This window comes from Python bivittatus, unplaced genomic scaffold (genome assembly GCF_059951505.1).
Source record: "Python bivittatus isolate LINGU-HERP-01145 unplaced genomic scaffold, Pbiv_v1 ctg000350_np1212, whole genome shotgun sequence".
In the NCBI taxonomy this organism is placed as follows: Eukaryota; Metazoa; Chordata; class Lepidosauria; order Squamata; family Pythonidae; genus Python; species Python bivittatus.
Window position 1 is genome coordinate 24143613 of NW_028277074.1, and position 22925 is coordinate 24166537.

Sequence of the window (22925 nt, forward strand, 5' to 3'; positions counted from 1 at the left end):
GTATTCTTTTAAAGGAAAATAAATAATATCATCTATACATTGGAGAAAAAAATCTTTGAATTGAATTTCTCTGAAGAAAAGGACAGATCTCTTTTGTTCTAGATTCCATGGATGTATAAGCAAGAGCATCCAACTTTTTATAACTAAATTGTCTTAGTGTGATACTGAGTAACTGTATTTGTAGCAGAATTTGCAACACAGTGTTAGAAACAAGATGATGAATTCAATGGGCTGTGGTTTAATTAAAATGTCTTTTTACTTTTTTTTAAAGAATGCTAATAGCCACCATTGTAATCATACTACCTGAAATAATGTAGCCAACTATAACTGGCAATACAATCTAAGAAAGGTTTGTAGTAAAAGGAAAAAGTTTGATGCTGTTTATGTGGCTTTACTTACTTCTTGTCATCTGATAAATCAATGTTGGTCCCAAATTTGATAGTTTTAAAAGGTCCCCTTTTCCTCTTCCCAGAACTGTAAATTAAAGGACAAAATAAGAAGACACCAATAAATATATATCCAGTTTTTTATTTAAAAAGATTTTAAACAAATTATTTTAAAATCTTTTAGTACTAAATCATGACATACATTTGAAAAGTAAGACAGTTTTCAATTTATTTAGGGCATTCAGTCAGACAAAGAATGCAATGAGGCAATGAATTAAAGCCCAGATTATATATTTTTACCACACACACAAAAAATAAAACCTGATAAAAACATAAATAAATTTAAACTGGCTTAAATGTCTGGCTAGCTATTGGTAATTAATAGGTCTGGTTCTGTTAAGTGAAATAAACATACACTCATATCTCTACCGGATCAGCAGTTCCATTGTTATGAAGCATTTATTCATGCTCCAATTAACTGCAAGCTTAAAAACTGTATATATCACTCATGCAAAAATACCACTGGATTCCTCCTACATATTCTTTCATATTCAGAGTCACTGAATTAGTAAGCTGGGAGAAAAAAAAGGAATTTGCTAGTACAATTTAAGATAAGGAAGAGAGGATCGTGACCAAACAAGTTGTGTATCTGGAGAGACTATGTGCAGGGGGTAAAACAGGCTTTTCCTGCATAACTGCTGCTTATAAGAGGTCTGTTAAGAGATGTAGACTGCCAATTCTGGGTTATAGTGTCTGCTTTCTGCTGAGTATGGAGAGCCTGAATAAAAAATACAGTCTGCTGTTATAAACCTTTGAGTCTAAAAGACTCGGTGGCATAGAAATTTGTTAAATAAAATATAAGACAGAAAATTTCCAGGGACCAAATTTGCTGAGTGAGGGAAGTTAGAGAGCTAACAGGAGTCTGACAGCTGAGTTAGCTGAGGAAAGTCCTTAAATTCTCCCTTTATATAAACTGTGTACTTGGCTAGTTTGAGAGCTTAAGAGAAAAAGAACTAGTAACAGTCTTCAACTGGTTGTGCTTTTAGAAATAAAAATGAAGCTAAACAGAGAGTCCTAATCTGTAATGCTTATGGCTGGTTTGAGCTCCTGTTTGAGCACAATCTGACATATACTTCCAGAAAGTGCGGGTATGTACCAATGCTTGAAAAACAAAGGGTGTGCGAATTCTAGACAAACACACTGAAGAGTTTAAATAAAGATTTATATCCTATGAAATAAAATGCCCAATGAAAATTCAGAAAAAATGCTCATTAAGTTTATCTAGGCAGTAAAAGTTCAAGTTATGGAATTCAACAAGATTAAACTTGAATTCTTTGAACAAGCAAAAAACTGGATTTGATAACAGAGAGCTGATGGTAGGACTCCTATGACTGGAATATACCAACTGAAAGACACATTGTTTTCCAATGCAGCTGCACAAAAAGCTTAGTAAAGATATGAAAAGAGAAAAGAAAGGACAGGTTCCAAAGAAAGAGTATATATAGAGATCTGGAACAGTATAAATAGTATTAGTAAGGCTGAACCTCAGAATGAGGGTCAGGTTACCGAGAATTGCTAAAAACAACAAAAAGGGCTTCTTCAGATCTAAGAGGAAAAGAATGTGTATGCCAGCTAAACAGTCAAGATGGCAAAAAACAAAGACAAAGCAGAAATATTTAACTATTTTGGCTTAGTCTTTTCCAAAAGGAGGTTATATGTTCCATCAGGCAATTGTGAATAGCAGCCCAAAGAGGAAGGCTTGAAGCTTGAGATTAAGAACAATTAAGGTTAATCTATTTACTTCCAATTTAAATCTCCAAAGCAAGATGAACTGCATCCCAGATAGAGAAGGAATTTGCTAATGGTCTAGACAAAGCATATTATCCTGGAGAAACTTTGAAGAATGGAGGGTAAAGGATGTTCTACAGTTTAGAAAAGGGAGAAAGGAGGACCCAGGCGGCCTACAGATGTAAGGTAATGAGCTGGATGAAAAGGTGAATATCAAATTTGCAGATGATGCAAACTGGATTGGATAGCTAACACCCTGGAAAACAGAAGTAAAATGCAAAACAATTTTGGTAGGTTACAGAAATGCCCGGGAAACAAAAATGAGATTAATATATTTAAATGCAAAGTTCACTTTGCACAGAAATTAAATAGGGTACAGAATGGGGAATATCTGGTATGACAGTACTAGGGAAACAGATTTTGGAAAAGTAGTTGATTACAAAATGAATATGAGTCAACAGTGTAACATGACAACTAAAAAAGCAACTTTAGGTTCTATCAACAGATACAGTAGTGCTTAAAAGTTTGTGAACCCTTTTGAATTTTCAATATTTCTACATATATAAATGTGACATATAAATAAATAAATATGACTTAAAACATATGATCTAACGCTGCCATGCACACCATTGTTGTTCAGTGTTCTCCTGATGGTAGTCTCATGAACACTGACATTCGCCAATGCAAGTGAGGCCTTTAACTCCTTAGACAGTACCCTGGGGTTCTTTGAGATCTCTCAGAGTATTACATGTCTTGCTCTTGCTGTGATCTTGGTTGATCAATTACTCCTGGGAAGGGTAACAATGGTGTTGAATTGCCTCCATTTGTACACGATCTGCTTGACAGCGGACTGGTGGAGTCCAAACTCTTTGGAAATAGTTTTGTAACCTTTTCCAGCCTGGTGAGCATCAACAACTGTTTTTTTGGAGGTCTTCAGAAATATCCTTTCTTTGAACCATGACACACTTCCACATACCTGTCCAAAGATCAGACTTTGATAGTGAATACCCAGCTCACATCTGATTATCATCCCATTGACTGAAACACCTGACTCTACTTTCCCTTTCAAATGAAGTGATAATACTATTGGTTCACATACTTTTGCCACACACAAATATTAGCTTTGGATCATTTCCCTCAATAAATAAATGAACAAGTATAAAGTTTTTTACTTATTTGTTTAATTGGGTTCTCTTTATCTAGTTCTAGGACTTGTGTGGAGAACAGATCATATTTATGCATTAATATTGAAAATTCAAAAGGGTTCACCAACTTTTAATGAACTGATAATCCTATTGGAGATCAGTGGGAAGTAACAGTTTTACTTTATTCTCTATAGGTCAGACAACACTTTAAAACGTACTGAAACAGGTTCAGAGAAGGCAAACAAAGATGGCAATGAGAACAGGAATTAAATCTGGCCAAGAGAGATTCATGGTAGTGGGAATATTTAGCCTACACAGGAGAAATCTAAGGGGAGATACAATACGGGTGGTCCTTGCATAATGACCACTCATTCAGCAACCATTCGAACTTACAATGGCGCTGAATGAGTGGTACTTACGACCAGTCCTTGAAGTTCTGTTCACCGCATCATCTCCACCGTCATTTTTACAGATTTTTAAAAAAATTAACATTTTGTAATATGGGATACAAGGTTTGCTTTCTTTCAAAATGCTAGCATTATAATTTTGAAACAAAATTGATTGTCTCCTGTAATCAACTGACCGTCTCCTATAATTAATACCTTCAAATCAATACCTTCAAAGATTTAATTCCAATTGGTTTTGCATTTAAACAGTATGCATATGAATTTCTAAAATTCACCCACATATATATAAATCATATTTTACCTGTTTAAATAGAAATACATTTAACTCAAAACTGACCATAACAATATCTTTTATATTTAATGCTATAGTGAGCGCAATTATAGGGCTATGTAAAATGTATTTATTTTATATCCTGCCTTTCTCTTTATACAACACTCAGCAAGAAGCTGCATTCTTAAACTCTTCATGTTATAAAATGTGGAATATTAATTAATAATAGATGACTCTAGAATATTAACAGATGAATATTTTTATAATTCTGATCTAATTATTTTCTGTTTAATCAATATATGATAACATGTAATTTAACTTTGGAAGCTTATTTAACTGTGAAATTCCAGAGATTATTTTTTTAAGGCTCAAAAATGGTTTTTCCTGACTTTAACCAGCTTTAAAACATTTATGAGGCAATGCCTATCCAAGCTATTTCACTGATATTTTCCTTCTACATGACTCCAGCAACATGAAAACTATTTTATATGCTTGAATGTACCTGCATAAGTTTTAGCAACAATTAATCACGCACAGAAGAAACAGAATGTATAAAGGAAGTTAGTATGACAGGAGGAAGAAACAATATTAAACAGGGTAAAACGTTCTATATACTCACTTATCAGAAGATGTTGATTCACTATCTGAATGGTCCTTATGATGACTCTTTTTCTCGTTTTCCTCCTGCAGATGTCAAATATAGTTTTTATAATCTACCATAAATATACAGTATCTGAACGGTGTGAAATACCTACAAATATTTTTAAGATAAACCTATTCAACTGATTTCTACTGCCACAATCAATACCTTATCTTCTGTCCATTAACTCTTGTCATGAAAGATTAGCTTTCATTGTAATTAACCTTTAAGTTAATTAAATTATATCTTTTTCTAACCTCACTGTTGGTATCTGTTCTTGAAAACATCAACAGTGATGTTATAAAGGTTATAAAGATATATATTACAATTATATATAAATGTGTATGCATATGTATACACATACACACACAACTGTGTGGATATAATTGTGTGTGTATATATTTACACATATATATAATTATACATATATAACTATATGTGTTTATGTGTGTGTGCAATACGGAGGTCCTCCTGGACTCACAGCTCCTCCACAATTATTTTTTATTTGACTGGAATACAGTAAAGATACTGTACCTTTCTCTAAATTCTTTGCCTCACAAGAACAGGGCTTCTGTTATGAACCATTACAAGTTCCAATTGGCACATGACTGCTTTGCATTTTATGATAATTGTAACTTTCATTTTGCTCCTCAGAATCAGAAATGCTTCATTTCATAATTAGAAAGTAGAAATCTTCAATAAAAATCCCTTTACCCCCATCATTTTTGGCATTTGTATCCCTGATTAGCCCAACCAAGTACTGTCAAGATTTTGATACCTACTGATCGATTATTTATTTTTTTGATTTATATAGCCGCACACCTTACCCAAGTGAATATGGGAGGTGTACAAGGATTAAACACACACACACACGACATATAACCCCAGGTGCCCGAGGATAAACAATAACCCAACTCATTGGGCAAAAGGACATTAACAACAGCAGAGTTCACCTAACCACCTGACCCAAATGCCTGGATAAACAGCCAGCCTTTCAGCACCTTACAAAAGGCTAACAGGATAGAGGCCATCTGAATCTCCAGTGGGATGCTATTTCATGGGACAATTGCTGCCACTGAGAAGGGATGACTCGAGTCCAACAAGGTGACACTGTTTGATAGAAGGAACCCAGAGCATTCCCTCTCTACTTGATCTGGTGGGGTGAGCAGAAACAATGGCATAAAGGCAGCCCTGCAAGTAACCTGGCCTTCCTGGTCCAGGAATGGGCGCAACTGGTGCACAAGACAGACTTGTGCAAAAGTCCCCCTGGCCACATCTGCTACCTGTTTTCTGAGCAGGAGCTGTGAGTCCAGCAGGACTCCCATATTGCACACCAAGTCTGGATAGGGAAGTGCCTCCCATGCAGAGTTAAAGATGAAAAATCCCTAGAACCGGGTAGTGGTGATGGTTACAACCCACAGCCATTCAGTCTTGCCAGGGTTCAGACAAAGCCTGTTCTCCCCCATCCAAACCCTCACAGCCTCCAGGCACTGAGAAGCATCACATGGTTGGCCCAAGTGATGGAGATGTACAACAATAATCATCAGCATACTGATGATACTGCACCCTATGCCAGTGGATGACTTCACCCAATGGTTTCATGTAAATGCTAAATAAGATTAGGGAAACGGTGCCAAGCAGGGGCCTCAGACTCAGCCTCTCCCTTCTGACCATCAATGGCTGGACCCAACCCCAAGGAAAGGAGGAGAACCACTGTAACATGGTGCACTTCCATTCATAACCCTGAGCTGACCCAGAAGGATACCATGATCAAAGTCCAGTGATGATCTCTTAAGGAGGCAGTAGACAACCACCTCCTTCAAGGCAGATGGAACAGCCCCCTCTCATGGAGAACCATTCACCACCACATGGACCCAACACCTGCCATCTCCCAGCAGACCTTAATTAACCAGGAAGAATAGGGATTTAAAATACAGGTGGCCAAGCTCACAGCTCCACTTCATGAGGGCCAACAGGTTCAAATTCTTCCTAGATAACCAAGCAAGACCATGCCTCAGGCAACTTCTTAGGACCTATACAGCTGAATTCCACCTCCAAGCAAATCCAAGCAACGTTATCCAACAGGTGCTACAATAATCTTCACAGCAGCTCTGCAAGAGTTCCTGTGACTCCTTCTTCCAAAGAAGGGACCAGGTCATTTTAAACAGGGCCACTGGCTGTCTTTCTGTGGATGCAATAAGGGTGGAGAAATGACTAGATTTTGTTGCCCTTATCACCACAAGTAATCTTTAAGGAAGGTTCTTACTCATGCTTGTTTGGATTCACTCTTTGTTTTCCTCCAGTGGCATTCTGGTTGTCTCTTATGCCATTTCATCACCTGAAACCATGGGACTCTCCTTGGTTCTGAGCACAGCGATTTTGGTAGTGCAAACAAGGTCAGCCCTCTCATCCACAATTAAATTAAATTGTGGATGATGCAAGCCTTATTACAGGCTGACCCTGTATTAAGTAGCAGCAACTGGAAGCCAGGGTGATTACCAGGCTTTGGGGCAGAGCATGGTGGACTGGAAGGCAACATCGATATTAAACATTGAGGCCACCTTTCCTGAGACTTGCCTGCTCTCCATCTCCTACCATATCTCCCTCTGCCTGTCACCACGCTTGCCTGCATCTTCCCCTCTGATCACCCCAGACTCCCCCATCCAAAGCTGCTCCACCCCCAAGCTAGAGGATCCTAACATTCTAACCCACCTAGTAAACACATCTTCAAAAGGCTGACACCAGCCTTGGGGAGCCTTCTGCCTTGCAATGAGCATCCCTTAGCTTAGGCTATCTCACCTCTCTTTCCTTCAGCTACACACATCAAGCAATAAATCACTCTACACAACCTGTCCACTCTCACCTGGGTGGGATAGAAGAGCTATAAGCTACAAGACAAGGGTAACACAGGATCCATCTTTGCAACCCCTCTCTACACAAGGGAAAACAATAACAGTAGCCCTGAGACAAACCCCCCCCCCAAATAACTCTCAACAAAAACATTGTCAGACAAAGTCACAAACTTCCAAATGTCAAGGGAGAGAGGGATCCAAACATTAGATGTAATAGGACTCCATTTATGTAATTGCTGCAGCAGGCTGGCAAGATGTATGCAACTGGCAGAAAAGATGAAGCTAACAAAATGGCTGCTGTTCTGTCTGGCCAGTCTGATGGCAGCTGCAAAACAGGCCAGTCCCACTCAAAGGTTTTCTGCCTGCTCTTGCTGCCATCCCATACCAAACCCAGAGATCAGCAACTACCCAAAAACAAAATACTATATATTTTATATATAAATAAAGATAAAAATAAAAATAAAAATAAATGGTGTGTTCTTTATTTTGCTTAAATATTATATACTTCTGTATCCTATTATTTTTCTAGAGTTAAATTATATAAATAATTAGAGTTAAACTATATAAAATCTTCAACCACAAAAACATTATAAGTTTCAATCAATACAGAAATGATAATAGTATACCTACCCTTAAGGATTCCTGGAATGAGGAGGCCTGGTATTGTGCATATTTAGCAATTGTAGACTGAGATTTACTGCTTTCACAATGCCATGTTTTTTTTGTTCCAGTAGGATCCCAGTTTTCATCTGATGGTTGCAATAACTGTGTCCTTACTTCAACTAAGTGTTCATTATTAGCTTCTACCAAAGTTTTGGTAGAGAAGAGTCCTAGATCTAGGAAACAGGAATATGCTTAATAAAAATAAAAAGCTCTCCTAATACACTGCTGATATAGCACAAGACAATACAGAAACTAAAGTTACAGACATTACCAACAGAGATTACAACAAATATTACATTTTTTCCAACTAAAGCAAATGCTATTTTAAAATCTAATAACATTCATAAATTTTTATTTAGCAAATATTAATAAAAATAAAATAAAATTCTTCCTTTCTCCTTCCCAAATGTAATTTTTTATATATTAAACATACCTAATTTAAGAGCTCCAGCAAGGCCACGTATTACAGTAACAGGATTGTTCGGATTTGTACAAAATTGGTGTAAAGGTGGGAAGAAAGCATCACGCTTATTTTCCAGCTACAAAAATAGAAACCAACACTGTAATTTAAACATCATTGTTATTACAAAATACAGAACTGGATTAGTCCTTTGATTACATTATGAAGATGACTTCATTGTGATAAAACAGTCGTTTAATGTATATAGAAGAAAAGTGCAACAATAATCTTCTTCAAACAAAAATATAATTCAATTATATGCTCAGATGCTCAGAGGTCCTATAAAAATTTGACAATAATCATATACACACACACACACACACACACACACACATATAAATAAATAAAATGGATTTTTTAAAAGTGCCTAAGAAATAATAAACATCATTGTACTTGGAAGCCTACAGAAATTAATGTATCTATATGATAACTTTTATACTGAAATATCTATGCATAAGCTAGCATATTTACAGATATAATATTACTTTTTACACATATGTTACTATAAATCTATTTTCCCAGCTGACATCTGAAAAGGATGTGAATGTTTAAGTGTTCCTGAAAGAAGCATGGTAAATTGGTTTCTGTATAGAACATTTTCTCCTTTTTAATAGCAGCCTGGCTACTGAATAAACCACTTGCAACATCTGTTTGAAAGGAAATACTGGGATGACAATGGAAGTCTTACTACTTTGGAAATCCTATATGAAGTACTGTATATAATAGCTCTCTGTATATACCAAAAAGCTGCATGGATCACAGATAACTGAAAATATGTCCAATACCTCAAACTGACATGCTTCTTACAACCATCTCTAGAAAATACGTACATAAATACTAGGTGTAGGTGGATTCAGCTTATCCTTTGGCAAGGGAGGATATGGAGGTGGTGGTGGTTTTGGAGGAGGACATTTATCCAACAAAATGCTACTGTTTGACAGGCCGTTTTTCCCCAAATTCCTAAAGAACAAAATAGTTAAAACCTGATAAATGCACAAGAATATAGATCATGTATTACTCTGAACACAAATTTAAGAAATCATTATTAAGCTTTTATATCCTTCATATATTCAATGAAGGACTTTCAATATTTATTTAGTTAGAAAGGCACTCCTTATCTTTCCTCAGTTTGTAACATCAAGATAATTAACACATAAAGGCTGAGAGCTACAAAGCAGGAAAAAAGACCAGAAAGAACATAAACATCCTTTTTATCTACATGCTGAAAAAGTGCAAATACCATGCATAGTATCCAGATAGGCACAAATTTACACTCCCGAATAAAGGGTATCTTGTCCAAGTCAATGCTCGCATCCTAAGAAGCACTATTATAATTAAACAAATACAATACTGTTTTCCTGATTACATAAGAACACATGAATAAGGGTTTATCAATGAAACAGAAACAATTGTCAAATTCAAATAGAAATGACTGAATTTTAACTTTTAAAATACTTTGTGAAACTTGTTGAATATTTTGAAATATTTTAAGAAATATTCTATTCTCATATGTAATGAGAATAATCTGATTGCAAGTTAATAAAGCTTCCATGTTACATATCATTTTAAAAATATGCCTACCAAATTCAGTATCACAGACCAAGACACTTATTTCTTAGAGTTAACTTCAGAAGAGGTTCTCCATTTTATACTCATTAGTCTATACATCTGAAAATTGCCAAAGTTGGGAAACATTGCTCTAATAGAACCAATTTATTTCTTTACTCCAACATTTTCCAATAGAACTATATGAACTAATCAAATTCAACTTATTTTAAAAAGTCAACCAACAAAACAATGTCAACCAACAACTTCAAATTCAGTTGGATTATAGGAGTGAAGCAATCAGTAGCCAATTGCTTTTCCAGAAGCAAAATTAGGAGTCAAAGATTTGGGATTACTCATTATTTGTACTCTATTATTCCTGCATAATTGTAGAGATTTGCATAGCTAATAATGCAATTTTGTATTAAGCTGTGGCAATCTAGGCAAGGGAAAACTAATTAGCAACTATACCAACTACTCCCCAACTACATTTTTCTCTTTTTAATCCTTTACAATAAAATACTCTAACAAGAAAAATCACAACACATTATAATGGCTGCATCCCCACCCCTCAATTTTAGTAGCCTGAAGTAGTATTGTACACACCTGTGGCAAATATGGATATAGTAGAAAAACACTATTAACCATTATTTACCCTAATTCACAGGGAGAAGACCCAGGGACCACATGTAGATACAATTTAAATATTTTTTGTGCAGCTCCAGAAACAGCATTGTATTCTAGTGGCAACCTATTAAGAAACTATATTTTGACAGTAGATATATTTAAAAAGTTTATTATTTTAGACTTAACACACCAAAGCAAAACAAAGTCCACAACTTTACTGTCTGTACTGTGGAGAGGGCTTGCTGAAGAATCTCAAATCCTCGTAAGGTGTGACGAGAGGGACTCAGAAGAAAGCATTCTCTGCAGAAGCTCCCTTCTGGCATTCTTTCCTACCAGGTATAAAAACTTCACCCTAACTCCTGGAATTTAGGAAGCTTTTAAAAACATGACTTTTAAAATATGTGTTTGAGGACTGAGGATCTAGCTGTTTCAGTGTTGTAAAGTCTTGTGGTTTTATGGCAGTATTACTATGTTGAATTTATGTTGATTGTATTTATTACTGAGAGCCAGTTTGGTGTTCAGTTAGTCCTTGTTTAGCAACCACAACTGGGACAGGCAACTCAGTTGTTAAGCAAAGCAGTCACTAAGTGAAACCATGACTGTGCTTATGATCTTACTTCAATCCTTGTCCTGCAAGGGTCGTAAATGCGAGGATTGGTCATAAAGATACTTTTTCATCACTGTCATAACTGTGAATGGCCGCTAATGAGCCAGTTACTAAACGAGGACTGCCTGTAGTGGGTAAGGCACCAGGTTAGAAACTGGGAGAGCATGAGTTTTAGTCCTGCCTTGGACACGAAGGTAGCTGGGTGACTTTGGGCCAGTCACTCTTTCTCAGCCCTAGGAAGCAGGCAATAGCAAACTACTTCCGAAAATGTTGCCAAGAAAACTGCAGAGACTTGTCCAGGCAGTTACTAGGAGTCAAGACTCAAAGCCACAATAAAAACAATAATAATTTATAAATTACTATTATTTGATAACTTTTATAATTTTTGAATTATTGAAATAGATTGTATGTTTTCCTATATGCTAGTTAATTACATGATTAACACAGCATAATAAATAAACATAAAAACAATCTCTCTGTTCACTTTGCTGTTATCAGACAGGATGCTATAGCTATATTTGCTCTGAAAAGTGAATCTGAAATCTTTTATATTCTCTTTATATTATGCAAAGCATTGCCAAAGCAATAAATGAGCACAATTTATGGAAATGCAAGATGAATACTGCTAAGCTTAATTTAGTATTTAAAAACAAATCACTATATAAATTGTATCTGAGAATCAGTAAAACTTAACATTTTAGAAGGCAGTAATCCTTTTCAAATTTCTGAATGCTACAGAGAATCAGGTGTGAAAAGCTAGGAGGAAAATGAAGATTAAGGAGGGCATAGCAAAGGGACAGGCAATATTTTCCAGACAGGGGCAGCTCCTTTTTAATTTTGTTTAAGCTGCTGAGGGCTATAGCATTAATTATAACATAATGTCTCTTGAGAGGATCCTCCCTCCCTCCCTCCCTCCCATTTTGGGGAGTCAAACTGCAAAGGATATGCTAAGCCTATCAGAAGTTTAATGAACCCCCCTTTTTTAAAAGAAACCTATCCGCATATATGTACTCTTACAAAATGTAGGCATCTTCCTCACAGCTAGTTCACAAACACAGTATCGAAATTACTTCTGTCTGAACTCTATTTCATTGAGGGATGCTAGAAATTGAATAATTATACTTCTCCATTCTGGACAACTATCATCCAGTTTCCAATCTTCCCTTTGTGGGGAAGGTTGTGGTAGTTACAGAGGATCTTCGAGGAAATGGATCATCCCAAACTGTTTCTGTTGGGTTTCAGACTGGGATATAGTATGGAGACAGTGTTGGTCAAGCATGTCAATTATCTTTGACTGAGCTGAGGATAGTGCACCCATCCTTGATCTCTCAACAGCTTTTGATGTGCTGACCAGAGTATCCTTCTGGACCAAGTACGAGGGCTGGGAGTGGGAGACACTGTGCTGGACTGGTTCACATCCTTCCTTAGTAGTTCCTTCCAGTTGGTGTTGATGGGAGGGGAGAGATGGCATCTGTAGTCTTCACTTGTGGGGAGGCCTCAGGATCTAACACTTTCCCCCCTCCTTTAACATCTACATGAAACCATTGGGTAAGGACATCCATCAGTTCAGAGCTCTACATCTCAACCCTGAGCTGCACAGGTGAAGCTGTCAATATATTAACCCAGGGTCTGGAGGCTGTGGAGGTCTGGATGGGGAGGAACAAACTTTGGTTCAGTCCTGACAAGACAGAGTGGTTGGGGGCAGTTCCAACACTGGTCTTTCATGGGATAGCACTTCCCTATTTGAGACTAGTATGTAATTTGGGGGTGCTCCTGGACTCATAGCTGCTGCTCAATGAGATGTGCTCTACATAGGACTGCCCTTGAAGACCATCTGGAAGCTGCAGCTGGTTCAAAATGCAGCAGCACAAGCAGTAATGGGAACTTCTCATTATATCCATGTCATTGCTGCTTCACAAGCTGCATTGGCTGCAAATTCACTTTCAGGTGCAATTCAAGGTGCTGGCTGTTACCTATAAAGCCCTTCATGGCATAGGGCCTAATTATCTAAGGGACCACCTAGCTCCACTCATTTCTGTCCACCTGGGTGTGCTCCAGGTCACCTCAATTAAACTTTGTCACCTTGTAGGACTGAGGAAGCATGCCCTCCCTGTCACTGCCTCTACCCTCTGGCACAGCTTCACTTCAGATGTGACATCCACTTTCCTGGGATCCTGGAAGACCCTCAAAACCTGGCTCTGTTCCCAGGTCTCAGGATAGTGTTTTTGTGAAGCTCTTGTGGTTTTGTTGGTATGGTTGCTTTTAGTCTGAATTGCCATGTCTTTTTCATGTGTTTTTAAACTGTTTTTAATTGTTTGATATTGTAAGCTACCTAGAACCTTCTGGAGTGGGTGGCCATAATAAATTTGATAAAATAAATTAATACATAGTAGTAGAAACTAAACCACATATAGTTAATTGGTGAAAAAGGCAGATTTTTTCTAGACAAAGAGTAGGAGATGCCTAAATGAGATTCAGCATAATGTAACATAGGGTTACCGAACCTGACCTGCTAACAAAGAGATATAGAAAACCTAGTGATCACCTGAGGTACAAGACGGCTAATGCAGTATGACTTTTGTAATGCTAAGGAGCAACTGCCTGATATCTCTGTATTTTATGGTAGAATATTTTAAAAGTTGTCTAATATATTGGGGCATTCTTGTCTAACTTAAATGCTTAACATATTTTAGTAATATAGAGTCAATTAACAATATCTGACCAATATCCTAAGTTTATAGTACTACTTTGCTTTCTTAAAACAAAAACCCTTCTCCATTCTAGACTTCTTGATATGCATATTACCATTTTTTTAAAACAAGGTTCAAAAATAATTTAAATACTATTAATATTACAAGTAACAGTTAAAATATTCTTTTAATTTTTTTTCTACTAGAGATACTTTTACTTCTGAAGAAGGAAACCATCTTTGAATATGAACAATAGCATGCTTAGAAGAAAATACAGAAGAAGAACCAGCTTCATCTGCAATCTTGTCTTGTTAGGTTATTTCTTCTTTGAACCATGGTTATAGTGACAATTTTCCAATAACCTGAGATATTTAATTATTATGCAAATGAGGTGTATCTTCCAAAGCATTACAAATTTAAAACATATTATAGCAGACATAATATATATTTTTTAAAAGACTATTATTTGCTTTTGAGATTACATGCAAAATTACTTGGAAGCAATTTATAATAAACTGATCAAGAACATATTTAATGGTGTTAAATGCTAAAAGTGCACATTCATTAATGTATTAGGTATATAACACACTGGCCTTTATATCTCTACTATTCAAGAAAAATTCTGCAGTCACTGTGAATGCCTTGAAATCATCTTATTGTTTTGTAGTCTTTAAAAGGGTAAAACAATCTGAGCTGTATATGACTACTAAAGCAGTAACACGCAGAGCTAGGTATCTTCACAATTTAATGCTATAATATGGCACTGACAAACATTACTATGCAATAGAATATATTCTAAATGAAGACAGCAAGGTAGTAGTATTGCAGCTGACCTTGGCTGATCGTGTGATTAGGAAACCACTAGGAAATCCTTGGCCTAGATCAGTAAGTCAGAAAAACCATCCTGGAAAATGGCAGTGGTAAGCACTTCCATATTGCTGCCAAGAAAACAACTTGGATGTGTCTATGTAGTCTATGTATCAACCAGGAGTTGATCTTTACTTGAAGGAGAGTCTACTTTTAAAAAGGGCTAAGACAAAACAGAAGAAAAAACAAATACAGGTAGTCCTCACTTAATGACCATTCGTTCAGTGACCGTTGGAAGCTATAACAGTGCTGAATGAATGGTAGTAATAACCAGTCCTTGAAGTTACGGCTGTCGCAGCTCCCCTGCGGTCACATGATCAAAATTTGGGCACCTGGCAGGCTGCCTGCATTAACGACCACAGCGTACGCTTCAACTCCCCCCACCCACCTATCTCCCTTGCGTCTCTGCCCTTTGGGCTGCCCTGCACTCTGCTGCCACTACCTAGCCCTGCCACCCCTAGCTGACCTTTGCTGTCTTCTTTCTCCCGCTGCTGAGGTGTGCCCAGCTGAGGCAGCAGACAGCCCTTCGGCAGGGTAGGCAACAGAGTGCAGGGCAGCCAAAAGGACAGAGATGGGGGAAGTAGGTGGCTGGGGGGAGCTGAAGTGGAGGCAAGTGCGACAGAGCCTTGTCTGCCGAAGGAGCTCACCCGGCTCAGCCAGGGAGTAGGCAGCGGGACAGAGCCGGCAGTTTGCTCAAGGCAGGAGAAGCATGAGGTCCTTGCCTAATGACGGTGCAGTCCCCATCCAATGACCACAACTGGGACTACTGAAACTGCTGTCGCTAAGTGTGCAGTCATGCAATGTTTCGCTTCACCTAGCAATGGAAATTCCAGTCCCAGTTAGGGTCGTTAAATGAGAACTACCTGTAGGGAGAAAAATACTTCTTTGTTGAGATTTAAAATACAACTTTCTACTATCTATCTATCTATCTATCTATCTATCTATCTATCTATCTATCTATCTATCTATCTATCTATCTGCAGAATTCAACAATGTAATACAATTGTATTTACTCTCCAATAACTGGTATCTCAATTTCAACAATTTCGTATTTAATATGTTTCAATAATTTATCAATCCCTAATTTTCTATCCTCTTTCTCACACAGTTTGTCACCTGCAATATTTGTTTACTGTAAACTCTCTTAATATACAGCACTAAGGAATTAAGTACTGTACTGATCTGTGCTCTTAAATGTAACTGTGACAGTGAGATGGGTGGTGACAAATTTGAAATATAAATAAATAAAAAATAAATTGTTCTGAAGAGATATATTCATATCAATATGTCAACATTTCTATATTTGCTACATTTCTATACTTCTCCACAGACTGACAGTTATACAACAATTCAACAAAAAGAACAAATTATACAGTAAAATCTACAATAAACTTAAATAGCTACAGATGCAAAATGAAGTAAAATCCAATCCAATCGTGAAGAATCTATAAAAAACCGACAGTCCTTTTTAAATACATAAGTAAAAACCTTGGGAGAGTAAAAGATCAGAGCACAATCACAAAGCAATCCTCTACAGGTAGTCCTCAGGTTATGACCACTGGCTCAGTGACCAAAGTTATGATGCCGATGATGTCACTGAACAAATTGTAAGAGCAGTCCTCGGAGTTCTAGCCGTTGTAGCATCCCCGCAATCGTGATCCAGGTGCTTGGCACCTGGTTCGCGATTACGATGTTGCAGTAAGCCATAGTCACATTATTGCAATTTCCAACATTCCCTGTTGGCTTCCCACAAGTGAAATCAATGGGGAAGCTGGCAGGAAGTCAGAAGTTGCAATCATGTAAGGTCCTTGATAATTGACTTGCGCAGTCCTCGGGTTATGACAGCAACCAGGACTGCTGGAATTGCCATCACTAAGTGATAGAGGCAGATGATAGAGTGCTGACATATACGATTCTATTCAAGTATTCACAAGAGACAAAATATATTCAGTGTTTCTTGGGGCTGCTATTCATTTTCAAGCATCTCTTATGTTTTCATTCACTGTATTATTCACCCACATTTGTATTCATGAGTTCATTCTTTTCCCAGATTCACAACTGAGCTTCTATAGCAATCTTCTCACCTTCACATTCCCTCAGTGTCATAAAGATGTTTAGAATAAGATAGAGAGAAAACTGAGGGTTGCCTACTAGTTAAAATATATGCACACCAGGTGTAAGTATGTGCTTGTTTTAAGAGTTATGAAAAGCTAAACTAGCTCCAGTGTGCCCTGTAAGTTTGCATTAGGGGCTATGTAGTAGTAAGAATGCAACATTATAGTCATTGGAGATATTTAAATCTTTACCATGAATACATAATGCCAAATCTAAAAAACTCCAATATTTGGAGATTTGCAGAGTTGCTTTGTGTGAGATGGGCAGCGATATAAATGTGACAAACAAACAAACAAAATTTTTCTTTCCTTTGAAAAGAAGATGGCTTTCCTATTTAGAAAACTTCTTTATGTTGTTAAAGCAGGATGCATCATGATCAGTTGCTCTTTGAAAAAAAAACTAATCCAAAGTCTCTTTGGGTTTATGAAAATAATTCCACAATGCTATAGTTCCAAGAATTAATCTCTGTAATAAAATCTTATAAACCAATAATGACTAGTTATTAAAATGCAAATTGAAAAGGCTGCACATCCTACAAGCCCCAGAAAGATGTCCCCAAAGCCTAGAATTGCTTCAAGGAAAGGGAGCAGATGTCTAACAATGTAACTCCAACTTTGGACCTTATCCCTACCTCAGTGGAAACTTTTATAGTGCCTTCTTGTCTTGTCAAAAAAGAAGAAATGATTTCACCTTGGGAGGAAACTAAGATGTAATATTCTGAGTTCATTTTTTAAAATATATTCCTATTACACGGAAATTGACATTTGAACACAGCAGATTCTCTATGCCCTGTTTCTAGCTAAAATGCCCTGCAGAAATGATATTTTTAGCAACTAACTTATTGACAAAGATTAGCTGTGGATAATTATAATGAACTATAGCTACTGTTCACTGAACTACAGAACTTTTAAATATGTATATATATCTGTGAATGCATGCCCTGTATGTTTGTTTCTTTTTAGTTTTCTTTTTTTCTCTCATTGTTCATTTTTCTTTATTTTTTCTATTCCACTAATAAAAGCAAAGAAAGAAAGAAAAAAAACATGGTTAGAAATTTAAAGTTTTGAAAAATGTTGAAGTTATCAAAATATAAAACCAAAGAAAATATTTCCTATCCTAGAGTCTTGGTGGGGGAGCAGGGAAGGGGAACATACAGAAACTTCTGAATTGTTATAATACTTCTTCAGCTATTTAAAGTTATTTCCTTACTTCAGGAACATAAACTTTTAAATCTGTAACTTAGTTTAGTCATAATGCTAAACTAAATTTTAATATTAAAATTATGGTTGGTTTCTGCATTTAAAAATGTGGTTGAGTAACATTTCGCCCCAAAATATCCAATTAGAAAGAATTATGAAAATATACTAATGTAGTTAAAACAGAGTATAATATACAGAATGTAAAACTTTATTTTTCGGTAAAGAATTAAAATGTTTTCTTTAGCTTTTTGTGCTGTACTGCTCTGATCTTTTGTGGAACACAAGAGGAGACTCATGGGGCTACGAGGAACTCTTTTCAACTCCAACTATTTTAACTTGCTTTCTTCTCCTGAACAAGCAAAGCAATCAATTCCTTGTTTCTAATCTAATCTCTAGAGGAGTAAATTTATTGCTGTTCAACACCACTGTAACCCCCATCCTTTAGATGCCCAGTCAGGCTGGCAGGAAGTCAGAAAGAAATCTACCAATCTTGGTAAAAGTGAACAATAAACCCCATAAGCACTGGATTCTTCTTCCTTCTCTTGTGAAAATGCCAATGCCCTGGAGACAGAAACTCACCTTATTCTTGAAACTGTATACAATAATGATCTTGCATAAGAACGTCTTTTAGTAGTTGCACAGATTTTAAAAATTATTTGCGGGAAGTAAAGGATTTCAATATACAATGTCTTGCTGAAAACATTTTAACTCATCATTCAAAATAAATAAATTATCTATCTATCTATCTATCTATCTATCTATCTATCTATCTATCTATCTATCTATCTATCTATCTATCTATCTCTCCTTTTATTTCATGTTCTTCAGGAGCTTAGGAGAAAAAGAACAGGAGCCAAAAGTGTACTTTTCATGAATTTTTCTCTGTTTGTGCCTGCAGGTCTTTATAGCTCTATGCAGGGAAGGTATGTTAGGAGAGGAGACTCTTTCAGCTTAAATAAATCAATCCTTTACCAATGATTTCAATGGGATAGAGTATCTTAATAATAATTTTAAAACTATTAATGGGGAAAATATGAACACTTATCACATTTATATACTGCCAATTTCATTCTGATTCATGGTGGCCACTCCATCTCTTCTGCTAGAGTTTGCTATAATATTCTACAGTGTTGGGTAGGATTGCTCTTCGTTTCAACACATATTCAAACAAGTAGCTACTGCATACATTTTCATAAGCTTCATTTTTAAAAGAGCTCAAAAATCAGAATGCATATGTTCATTTTTAATGGAACATACAATAATTAAAAACAAGCAAAGTAATTATTTATTACTGTACAATTTAATGCTTTTTATTTAAATAAAAATATTTGGGGAAATACATACAATATAAAATTATACTTGTTTTAATTAAAGGAGTTTGAGCACTTACCTGCATGCTTTTAGAACCTCTGCAGAACTTGGATATATAGATACCGACATAGATGGTATGATCGGGGGATTAGGTTTGTGTCCAGTAAGAGGAGGATTGATTTTTATGGGGCTCTGAGAGTCCTCCAATGCCTCTCCATTAACTGCATGTCCACTGTGAGGGCTGTTAAGGCTGGTAACACTGTTTGTGGTAGTCTGTTCAGTAGATTTTGGAGAAGGTGTTGCTGTGGAAATGGCTGAAGATGGTGAGGAGGCAACAGAATTCTCAGTCTTTGTATGAACAGTTGGATGGATGTTATTGACTTTGTCACAGGTTCCAGTACCCACATTGTTATTGGCTTTTCCCATCAACAAGGCAGAGAGCTGAGGATTGTCTGAACTAAGTAAACCTGGTGACTTTGAATCTCCATGGCTAGGGCTAGAAACAGCATCTGCCGTCACCTGATGGACATGATTAGGAAGTCCTTCTACACTGGCAGTGCTGTTAGGTGTCTCTCCAGAATGCCTGTTTATGTCAGGCACTGCTGATGTGTTTCCTGAAGGCTTGCTCTCTTTGGTTAAGGTAATGCCTTGTTGTCCACCTGAGGTAGCAGTGTGAGAGGGGAGGTGATTGAGAGCAGCCCCCTGTGTTACTGAATTGCTAGGCATGGTAGGATGTCCATTTTGATTTTGAATACCAGTGCCAGCTGCCTGGAGATGCTGGGAAGGCCCAGTGGAAGAGAGAGGTCGTTCACTATTAGGACCTGCCAAATGTGAACTCTGACTTTTTTGAAGCCCCTAGAGAGAAGAAACATGATTTTATTTAAATACCTAAATGTATTTATGGCTTAGGAATCAGATGTAACTTCAATATTTTCTCAACAGTTTTTACTTATAATTTAAAAACGTGAATGTATTTATTCACAAAACCTAATTTTGAAAAGGAAGTATCAGAAGATCCCTCCTCATCTCTCAAGCTTCCAAATGCCTGCAAAAGAGCTGTGACAGCATCACAAATCCAACTATAACATAGGAAGTCCACTCTGAGAAACAACATGGGACAAATTCTAATGCTTATAGCTCAAACTGAAGACTTGTAAAGAGCATTAGAAGGTTTAGCTATCTAAATTCATCTACCTATGTTAAAGGCAGTATTTGTTAGTCACAAGTGGCAACTTGCAGAACAATACAAAAGAAATGATTAGCAATTAACTAGGCAAATGGTTTCCTATTCAAAGTGGATGAGTACAAGCAGCATTACAGCTCATCTCCTAAGGGCAAAAAAATAATAAAATACTTTAAATACTAAGGGGGCTGTGGGTGTCTGGATGGGGAACAACAGGCTTCAACTGAACCTTGGCAAGACTGAGTGGCTTTAGGTTTTAGGGCGTTCTCAATCAGAGACCTTACCATCTTTGGTACTGGATGGGGTTGCACTGCCCCAGAGAGACCTGGTGCACAATCTGGGGGTCCTTCTGGATTCACGACTCCTGCTCAAAGAGGAGATGGCAGTCGTGGCTAGGAGGACCTTTGCACAGCTTTGTCTTGTGTGCCAACTGCACCCATTCCTGGATCATGAGGCTCTGCTCACAGTTACTCATGTCCTGATCACCTCCCGAATGGACTCCTCTAATACACTGTATATGGGGCTGCCCTTGAAGAGCATCTGGAAGCTTCAACTGGTGCAAAATGCCACAGTGAGGGCAGTTATGTGTGCTTCTAGAATGGCACACATTACATGTCTGCTCTGCAAACTGCATTGGTTGACAGTTTGCTTCCAAGTTCAGTTCAAGGTGCTGTTTTTGACCTTTAAAGGCCTACATGGCATGGGACCAGGTTATTTGAGGGACTGCCTCTCCCTGGTTACATCTACCTGTCCCATCAGGTCCAGCAGGAGGGGCACGTTACGGGTCCCGTCTGCTAAAGAGCCTCATCTGATGGGACCTAGGAGGCAGGCCTTTTCTGCTGTGGGCCCTGCCTTTTGGAACATCATTCCCCAAGGTGAATTAACCTCAACCCTACTGGCATTCAGGAAATCCCTGAAAACATGTTTTTTTCAGCAGAAGTGTGAATCCCAGAAAAATGGGGAGCCTGCAAGATGGTTATTTTGTATGTAGGGCACTGGTCTGTTCTCCTGCAGCTTTTTATTTTTATTCGATTTTTATTTGTAATTGTGCTAATTGGTTTTAACTGTGGTTTTAATTGTTTTAACTGTTATTGTACGCCACCCAGAGTCATATCCGTGAGATGGGCGGCTATATAAATCTGATAAACTGATCTCACGGTTTAGAAAGCTTTATAACTATGGATATTATATCCATCATTTTGTGGCTTTTGTACTAAGAGGTGGCACAATTTCATGGCTTTATTTTACTGACCAGTTCTCATAATTTAAAGAATGTAGTACTCATAAAGTTATTTGTATCCTGACCCACTAATGATCCCTGTCAGCTTACAACTTGTAAAACCATTTAAAAACTTTAAATATCTTCACATTTAAGAACATAATTTTGTCCACCCATCTATGGAACTTTGGATATCCTTTGATTTTTTTTTTTTAAATGTACAAATTTCAAGGCAGATAAGCTCACATGCTTGCAATAAAGCAATCTGTACTATACATTGATTTATTCCAACCAAAAAGAACTGGGTATAAACATCTTTAAAAAGAAACCAGTTATCTGAAGACCCACAATTACCATACATATAAAAGTCAAGGATTAAAAGACCTGGAATTTAACTATCATTATGACTTAGGAAGACAAACTGATCATCAGTTTCAACTGTAAGTTTTGTAGAAATTTTGGCCATATAAGAGGAGGAAAAGAATCAATATATATCAGAGGGAGCTCCCAAATTAAATAAATACAGTGGTACCTCGGGATACAAACTTAATGTGTTCCGTGACTCTGGGCGTATCCCGAGTTGATCGTAACCTGATGCAAATTTCCCCATAGGGTTCAATGTAAATCCGGTTAATCCGTTCTGCCCTCTGAATTTGGTCGCACCCCGAAGCAAATTTTCCCATAAGGTTCAATGTAATTACCGTTAATCTGTTCTGGCGTCCGCGGACCACGCGTCAGGGGCGGGAGAATGGCCGGGTGCGGCACGGTGGGAAAAAGGCCGGGCGCGGCGTGGCCGGAGAAAGGCCGGGTGTGGCACGGCGGGAGAACGGCCGAGCGCTGCGCGGCGCCGCAGGAGAACAGCCGAGCGCGGCGGGGCGGGAGAATGGCCGGGCGCCGCGTGGCGCGAAAACGGCCGTGGACCACGTGTCAGGGGCGGAAAAATGGCCGCG

The 22925-nt window shown here is 37.5% G+C and overlaps 1 protein-coding gene across 6 annotated transcripts in view; it reads right to left on the minus strand.

Moving 5' to 3' along the window:
- KDM6A (lysine demethylase 6A) overlaps positions 1-22925 on the minus strand; it is a 185488-nt gene that overhangs the window by 29549 nt on the left and 133014 nt on the right. For all 6 annotated transcript variants that reach the window (XM_088144732.1, XM_088144733.1, XM_088144729.1 and 3 more), the window contains 6 exons: positions 19653-20428; positions 9443-9572; positions 8586-8691; positions 8120-8325; positions 4617-4681; positions 400-474 (listed from right to left, as the gene is read on the minus strand). In XM_088144732.1, the coding sequence (XP_088000858.1) occupies positions 400-474; positions 4617-4681; positions 8120-8325; positions 8586-8691; positions 9443-9572; positions 19653-20428 (1358 nt within the window). The remainder of the gene's footprint in view (positions 1-399; positions 475-4616; positions 4682-8119; positions 8326-8585; positions 8692-9442; positions 9573-19652; positions 20429-22925) is intronic.